Below are 8,938 nucleotides of genomic sequence, written 5' to 3' on the forward strand. Positions count from 1 at the left end.
GGTCCGCCTTTCCCGGCAACGATGCAAAGATCGGGCACACGCAAGAAGTGAAAGGCGTATTTTATAAACCGGCGTATCTAATTGTGGCCAGTAAACTGTAGGTATGGATGAACTTTCACAAAAAAAGAACAGGGATGGGATGGGATGAAAAAATATCTCCACCACCTCAAGTGACCAAGAAAAACAGAACAAATCCAACGATCAGAAGAAGACATTCAAGAAAGGAAAGAGAGCAAAGAGGAGTATAAACCTTGAGGTTGAAAACAGTGTTGAAGTTTTGAATGGAATTCTGTATTGAATTCTGTACAATTCTCTACAGCAATTCAGAAACATGCGAATAGTTTTTCATAGTGATGGCTATAGATGAGGCGCAAAAGATTATTGCTTGATTTTGAAAATATGTTGTTAAATAACGAATAAAAAACAATACCGTAAGGGATGACGTCATATTTAATGGTGCTTGAATGACATACACAAATTAAATTTCCTAAACACATACAGTACATAATTAATGTGCTTGTGCAACGGGGCAAAAGCGGTTGTACAGGTTTTTATTTACGTACGTATGTAGAAGAAAAGTAAAATAAAAGCATTGAAATACAAAAAAAGATAAGATACATAAGTGCAATTGAAAACAGGCCTACCCGCCGCCCCACACACACATAGATATAAGAATAGACATAAAGAATTGACAGTTATCTCCATCTATTCTTGTCTGATTGTTATGCTGCTATTTGTCTTTTGATAGCTCAAGTTTTCCGCTCATATTATTCTATTCTTCGGCCAATAACTCAAACCCGTCTATCAATATTGAGGCGTGCAGGTTTCACTGGGGCGGTGCTGAAACTTGCAAATCGACCACAACTTCCGGGCCACCCGTGACGTCACAAATCAAGTAAATTGCGATTCAATCCAAACTCCATCACCAAGTCCCATCGCTCCTTCAAACCGCTGGGGGGCGCCTTTTTACATTTTTCGACACAACTTTTGATGGCGCAAAGATTGCCTTGCGTTATTTTCCGCAGCAACATATGATCCAACGACCAGGACAAATCACTTGTTCCTTTTTGGGGGGTTTCAGGGCGGCTTGAATCCTGTTTTGTCGTGATGCTCCTCCTCCTCCCGCTGATATTCTGACTCTATTCCCGATCTTATACTGGCCGGAAATTACGCGCTGTCCCTTTAAATGTGTCGCGCAGTGGAGCTACTGAGCATGCGCAGCAGGGAAGCGCCACAGCGCTGCTGAAAAACAACAACAATCACTGGAACCAGGCACAGGAGGGGAAAGCGATGGCCCCGTGAGCCCCTGTCGTTGTCGCGCTAAGACCTCACGCCGGCTCTGCTGCTATTCCTACCGAAGCTTCAAGTGTAGATGGTGGCAGGCTCATGAACTTGGCCAGTCTAAGCGGGGATGCTGGCGGGAGCCAGCTCCTCTTCGCAAACTTTAACCAGGACAACACGTAAGAGGGCCGGGTAGGGGAGCGGGGCGCCTGGGGTGGACGGCCTGCGCTGACATGCGGCGGCTCGCCAAGGGAGAACCCGTTGCGGTGCCTCGCCTGCGGGCTGAGTTTGACGCCAAATGACTTTGGTGGCGGCTCTTGAAATTAGGCTAAAAGTCAAACTGCACATTAGCATTTGGCCGCGAGCGCAAAACCGCTATGGGCTCCGTTAGCCTTCCGGCTAACTTCAGCTAGGTGACGTCACAGTCGCACTGGACAAAGATAGTGAAACGGATGAATAACTTGGGCACGTTTTGGTTTTAGCTGCAAGCGCTGGTACAGATCCTATAAAGCAGTACTTTCTGACGTTTCGAGTGCAGATCTGATAAATCCAGCATCCAGAGTGGGGGAAAAAAAAATCATCGTACGATTTCGTATCGATAGTGTTGCGTTTGGAAAATACACTTATATGGTTATTTGACCAAAACGTGGAGTTTATTAGTGACATGGATCAGAGTGGTGCCATTGCAACACTCCCCCTGTCCTGTGACCAGTGTCACGATGATTAATGTCACCCTGCTGGTGGTGGACACACGGAGGCATTAGTCAGACTGGGACGCATGGTAGACCAAGTAACTGAATAAATAAAACTTTTATAGGGTGATTTTCAAAAATAAAACGAATGTTGTATTGAGTTGAGTGTTTTTAAGATTTGTTAAACATTCTTGTCACTGGCCTTATCTTTCCGTGTAACTTGTTTGGGTTTGGCGAAAACAACTATTTAAAAAGGATTTTGCAACTGTGCTGTTCCTGGAATGATGTCATCCTCATTTGGTGTGTGTGTGTGTGTGTGTGTGTGTGTGTGTGTGTGTGTGTGTGTGTGTGTGTGTCTTTACAGATCCTTGGCTGTTGGCACTAAATCGGGATACAAGTTTTTCTCCCTGTCATCTGTGGACAAATTGGAGCAGATATACGAATGTAGTAAGTATCTGTGTACGTTCCATTTCGTGGACGTCATGTCACCGTCAAACCGCTCTCTCTGCCTCAGGTTTGCACTTGAATATAGTCCAGAATCATTACATTAAGAGTAGTCATAGTTGTAGCTACACTCTTAGAGATGGAATGTAATCGATGAAGCATTAGTGCCCCATGAATACTTAATATAAGATTCAGAAGTTTGGTTAAGCACATCTCTTAGTACATCTCTAAAAAAAAAAATAATAATAATAATAAAGGTCCGTGCCATCATCACATTGTTATGTGCTTATATTTTTAAAAGCTATGATAGAAATGATCATAAAGAGCCTACTGGAGGTCAATTTTGTTGTGAGCCTCTCAAAATATTGTATATCCAACTTGATTCCAACTGCAAATAGGTAGGAAATGTATTTTTTTTGTGTGTGTGTGTGTGCGTGTGCGTGTGTGTGTGTGTGTGTGTGCCCCGCTCAGTGGACACGGAGGATGTGTGCATCGTGGAGCGCTTGTTCTCCAGCAGCCTGGTGGCCATAGTCAGCCTGAAGGCCCCCAGGAAGCTCAAAGTGTGCCACTTCAAGAAGGGAACAGAGATCTGCAACTATTCCTACTCCAACACCATACTGGCCGTCAAGCTCAACAGACAGGTTTCTGTCTTCGTCTGTCGCTTACACATCTTGAAAATGGCACGACCACCATAGGAAGTATGTGCCGATGGTCTGTGTCTTTCTTCCATAGAGGCTGATCGTGTGCCTGGAGGAGTCACTATACATCCACAACATCAGAGACATGAAGGTCCTGCACACCATCAGAGAGACCCCCCCCAATCCTTCAGGTGAGACGCACTAATGACAAAATATACTGTCAAGCTTGTCAAGCTTGTCCGAGCAGTGTTTGTTGCCTTAACACCAGTGCGATTCAGGTTTGGCAGTATAGTACTCATTTTATAATATAGTTTCTGTATTCTAAACTCCCTGGCTAAATAATCCATCTGAGGATTATTTATTTTGTTGTTACACAACAATGCACAACAACATTGTGGGTACAGTGGGTACTCACAGCAATAAGGTCCTGGGTTCGATTCCCGCCTGGGGCGCTGTTTGCACCATCCTCTGGCGGGTTATCTCCCTATTAGGAGCCTTTCTGTGTGGAGTTTGCATGTTCTCCCCGTGCTCACATGGGGTTTCCTCATGTAACATCAGTAAGGACCCCCACCAAAAACATGCAGAACATCATCGTCTGACCAGCGATGGACATTTGTAACTGGTACCCAGGCGCATCACTGTATTCCGCCCACTGCTCCTGGCTGCCCCGGAGGAAGGACAAGCCAGGATGAGTCAAGCAGAGATCTTATTTCACCGGCCACCATTTGAGCCTGTATGTGTGTGTGTGTGTGTGTTGGTCACTGTAGAGTGCCGTGTGACAAATAAAGATTCTTCTTCTTCAACACCTCAAAACAATGTCGCTATTACTTACTCGAGGTGTGTGTGTGTGTGCTTTCTGCTCTCCCCCAGGCCTGTGCGCCCTTTCCATCAGCAATGATAACTGCTACTTGGCATATCCGGGTAGTGCCACGATAGGAGAGGTCCAGGTGTTTGACACAGTCAACCTGGTGGGTAGACCGTCCCACACTACACCCACCTTCAAACAAAGGAATTTATGCCATTAAAAGAGTAAATGACAAAATACAGAGTACGAACGAGTACTCAACACATACTTGATTTGAAGATTCCATTGACCATTTGTTTTCAGAATATTGACTTTAGTGAAACTTGACACTTATTCCAAGTCACTGGATAGCGGGGTCAGCTTTTTTCGGCATATTTATTCATTTATTTCATACGTCACTGTATTTACTATTTAATGTGTGTGTGCCTGCTGGTTTGCGTCTTTGCTAACGCTGTTGCCGTGCGTCTTTTGTTTGCGTCAAAAGCGAGCAGCCAACATGATCCCAGCTCACGACAGCCCCCTAGCCGCACTGGCCTTTGACGCCAGCGGCACCAAGCTGGCCACGGCCTCGGAGAAGGTACCTGACGTTTCTCGTAAGCCGCAATTCCACATCTCTCTCACTCCCTCCTTTTTTTTGTGTCTAATTTGCTCTTTTTTCCCACATCTTCCCAGGGCACGGTCATCCGTGTCTTCTCCATCCCCGAGGGACAGAAGCTCTTCGAGTTCCGACGAGGGGTGAAAAGGTGAGCGAGTCATTCTAGAATCGCTTTTATTTCGTAGATCATAGGTACAGACGGACGCATCGATTTTATTTCCATGCTCTCGCGCTCCATCCCTTAGGTGTGTGAGCATATGTTCGTTGGCGTTCAGCATGGAGGGCCTCTACCTGTCTGCCTCCAGCAACACAGAGACGGTCCACATCTTCAAACTGGAGACACAGAAGGAGAAGTACGTGTACGTAACCTTTTATTCCTCTTCACGCGGCGGCCTTCTGTTTCCTTCTCAATGTTTTCCAATTTTCTGCCTTTCACATATACGTGTGTGTGTGTGTGTGTGTGTGTGTGTGTGTGTGTGTGTGTGTGTGTGTGTGTGTGTGTGTGTGTGTGTGTGTGTGTGTGTGTGTGTGTGTGTGTGTGTGTGTGTGTGTGTGTGTTCTCTCCAGGCCGGCCGAGGAGCCCACCACATGGGGCGGGTACCTGGGGAAGGTCCTGATGGCCTCCACCACCTACCTGCCCGTCCAGGTCACTGAGATGTTCACCCAGGGACGAGCCTTCGCCACCGTACGACTTCCCTTCTCTGGGCACAAGAACATCTGCGCCCTGGCAGTGTGAGTGTCCTGCCACCCACATACATACATACATACATACATCAGGTCATATAGAGGTGTGATACAAATATTACCCAACAAGAGCCATACACTAGTGAATTATTCACATTTTTGTCTTCCATTTTATCAATGCCTGTAAATGAAACGCAGGATAGTTACTGGGGTGACATGTCGTTCACAATGACACGCTTTACATGGTCTTCACAAGTGTCCACCATAGACTGTACACCGATCAGCCACACCATTAAAACCACCTGCCTAATATTGTGTAGGTCCACCTCGTACCACCAAAAACAGCTCTGACCCATCGAGGCATGGACTCCACAAGACCTCTGAAGGTGTCCTGTGGTATCTGGCACCAAAACGTTAGCAGCAAGTCCTGTAAGTTGTGAGGTGGGGTCCCCATGCATTGGGCTTGTTGTTCCAGCACATCCCACAAATGCTCCATCGTATTGAGATCTGGGGAGATTGGAGGCCAAGTGAACACCATGAACTCTTTGTCATGTTCCTCAAACCATTCCTGAACATTTTTGCAGCGTGGCAGGGCGCATTATCCTGCTGAATGATGCCACTGCCATCAGGGAATACTGTTGGCATGAAGAGATGTACTTGGTTGACAACAATGTTAAGGTAGTTGTTACTTGTTAAAGTAACATCCACATTAATGTCAGGACCCAAGGTTTCCCAGCAGAACACTGCGCAGAGCGTCACACTGCCTCTGCTGCCTTGCCTTCTTCCCATAGTGCAACTTGGTGCCATCTCTTTCCCAGGTAAAAGACTCGCATGCACCTGGCCATCCACATTATGTTAAAGAAAACATGATTCATCAGACCAGGCCACCTTCTTCCATTGCTCCATGGTCCTGTTCCGATGTTCACGTGCCCATTATAGGCACTTTCGGCGGTAGATATGGGTCAACATGGACACTCTGACTGGTCTGTGGCTACACAGCCCCATATGCAGCAAGCTGTGATGCACTGTGTGTTCTGACACCTCAAGCTGTGATGCACTGTGTGTTCTGACACCTTTCTATCATATCCTCATCAACTTTTTCAGCTATTTGTGCTACAGTAGCTCTTCTGTGGGATCGGACCAGACGAGCTAGACTTCACTCCCCACACGCATCAATGAGACCATGACCCTGTCACCGGTTGTCTTTCCTTGAACCACTTTTGGTCGGTACTAACCACTGCATACCAGGAACTCCCCAAAAGACCTGCTGTTTTGGAGATGCTCTGACCCAGTCGTTTAGCCAACACTATTTTGTCCTTGTTCAAGTGGTTCAGATCCTTACGCTTGCCCATTTTTTCTGCTTCCAACACATCAACTTCAAGAACTGATTGTTCACTTGCTGCCTCATATATCCCACCCCTTGAAAGGTGCCATTGGAACCAGATGAACAATGTTATTAACTTCACCTGTCAGTGGTTTTAATGTAGCTGATCGGTGTATAATTTTCTTTTCTTTTATCCATTAAGTTTCACACATCTGTGTGAAACTTCATACTTTTACACATTTCAAGACTTGTGGTTCACACGCAGGATCCAGAAGATTCCCAGGTTGCTGGTCGCTGCAGCTGACGGCTACTTATATCTGTACAATCTGGACCCTCAGGAGGGAGGGGAGTGCACACTTATGAAACAGCACAGGTAATACACACCCTGTTAAAATGTACAACATGTGCTGTTACCAGACCCTCCGATGTATCATTTCAGGATCTGCACAGTTTGTGTATAAATGCATTTGTAAACATTTCTTCCACCTCTGTTCTTAGACTAGACGGTAGCACTGAGCCGGGCAATGAGATCCTGGAGCAGGGCTCACATGACCGCCCGCTGGTGGCGCAGACCTACAGTGCTGCCGTGACTAAAGGTATAGTAGGCCTGCTACGATATCACACACGTGAAGTTGAACTGAAATTCAGTTTGGTTAACATGGTCATCCATAAGATGCTTTTGTTAAAGAAATCCCATATTGCTATATACCACAGTCAGCTGCAGAAACCACCTGCCTAATATTGTGTAGGTCCCCCTCGTGCCGCCAAAACAGCTCACGCTATTCCTATTGGCAGTGTAGAGGTCTGCCTTTCTCGGCAGGAATGTGCCGATGGGCTCTCATGGATTACCACTTTAATGAGTGCAGTTTGAAAATTTGTCGTTGTGATCTTAATTTTCTCAATATGGAAGTTGAGCCTCATCCCCCCCATCGGGTCGCAGCAGCACTCTGACCCAGAAGCTTTCGTTCCCTAGGTTACTGTGAAGAACTGGGCGCTGTGGGCGGGGCGGGGCTGGAGGAGGACCTCAACGACCTGCGATTGGATGAAGAGAACGAGCAACCGCCGCTGATCCTGGAGACCGACTGAGGGGCCGCGGCCCACGACCAGAGGGTCCGCTTTGGTGCTGCTATGAACACGTGACACGAGGGGGGGTATTTAAACGCTCAAGCGTTCAAGAGCCTGTCAGTCCGTTTGTCCTCTTCACACACACACACACACACACACACACAAACACACAGAATTACATATTTCCTTCCCCTCCTCAGTTCACCTGTGCGGGTGGAACTGAAGCTTTGCATGTACATGTGCCAACCGCAAAAAACAAACAAACAAAAGCTCTAGTGTATAACACGTGCGAGTGCTTGTGAATGTGCGTGTTGGACCTGCCCTACAGCCGCCCCCCCCCCCCCCCCCCCCCCCCCACCTCCCCAAAAAAATGTAGCTCTGTTTCCAAATGAGCGCACGACCATAGGAACGCGCGCTCCATGTCAAAGTGAAAGTGAAAGCAAATGTGTAAAGTGCCTCTCTGCCCCGTCGTCACGGTTTCGTCTGTTTCGAGGCAGCGACTCCTCCCATTGGTGAAATAAAAGAAAAACAAATCTGTTTTTAAAATCTCGACCTAGCGTGTGTATTATCTTTGGTTTTTATCTATTTAAAGAATGTTTTAGAAGATTATGGCATGAGGGAGAGGCATGTGTTCTGGGCCCTAAACATTAGCAAAATATTTAGACATCTGCCTTACACTACCCCCACGCCCATGCACACTCACTTTGTAAAAACCAAGGCTCAGCAGTACACCCCCCCGCGCCCCCCTCGCATTCATTGGTCGATTTGAAAGTGATATTAACGATTTATTTTTCTTAATCTACGTAACCAATTGTAACCAATGATATGTCATGCGTTTAAAAAAAAAAAAAAAAAAAAAAAAAAAAAATCATGCATGGTGTTGTTGACGTGGTACTGTGTTCATGCATCGGAGACGGCGGCATCGGTCCAAAAACCAGGCGGAACGGGAGACGGGGCCGGAGAAAGAAGGCCGTCGTCCCATCTGTACATTAACTACATGTAAACGTGGAATCATATCATTGTGCCGAGCTGTGGGGTCGTGCCCGTGGATCTGCTCTCCAGAGGGAAACCCCCCCTCCCTCTCCCCCCCTCCCTCCCTCGTACAGGACGTGGTTGGTCCCAGAGCTTCGGTTTGGGCCCTGGAGCTCGGGCCCCCAGGACACTGCATGATTTTCCCGCGATTCTCTTGATGTGTGTGCGTGCTGGCCGAAAAAAAAAAAACGGCCGCTGAGGTCCACGGGAGAGCGTGGAAGTCTGAAGTGTGAGACGTTTTCTAATGATTTTTTTTTTTTTTTTTTTTTTTTTTTTTTTTGTATAAAAAAAAAAAAAAAAAAAAGATGTGAAATGTTCATCCAAAATTATAATAAAAATAAAATCCATGTCGATGTGAGACAGGTTGCCTATGTCGCC

At 46.6% G+C, this 8,938-nt stretch overlaps 1 protein-coding gene across 2 annotated transcripts; it reads left to right on the top strand.

Moving 5' to 3' along the window:
• Positions 1 to 1,240: 1,240 nt before the first annotated feature.
• Positions 1,241 to 8,078, top strand: wipi2 (WD repeat domain, phosphoinositide interacting 2). Of its 2 annotated transcripts, none has more exons than XM_080009806.1 (12): positions 1,241 to 1,460; positions 2,338 to 2,420; positions 2,889 to 3,058; positions 3,150 to 3,246; positions 3,926 to 4,023; positions 4,345 to 4,437; positions 4,533 to 4,603; positions 4,701 to 4,814; positions 5,023 to 5,187; positions 6,729 to 6,836; positions 6,962 to 7,059; positions 7,437 to 8,078. In XM_080009806.1, the coding sequence occupies exons 1-12, from the start codon at positions 1,387 to 1,389 to the stop codon at positions 7,547 to 7,549; spliced, it is 1,284 nt and encodes a 427-aa protein (XP_079865932.1). In that variant the 5' UTR covers positions 1,241 to 1,386; the 3' UTR covers positions 7,550 to 8,078. The 2 variants fall into 2 exon arrangements, with proteins under 2 accessions (XP_079865932.1, XP_079865933.1); XM_080009807.1 differs by having other exon boundaries at positions 4,701 to 4,808.
• Positions 8,079 to 8,938: the final 860 nt, after the last annotated feature.

The sequence above is a fragment of the Zeus faber genome (assembly GCF_960531495.2).
Source record: "Zeus faber genome assembly, chromosome: 11".
Classification (NCBI taxonomy): Eukaryota; Metazoa; Chordata; class Actinopteri; order Zeiformes; family Zeidae; genus Zeus; species Zeus faber.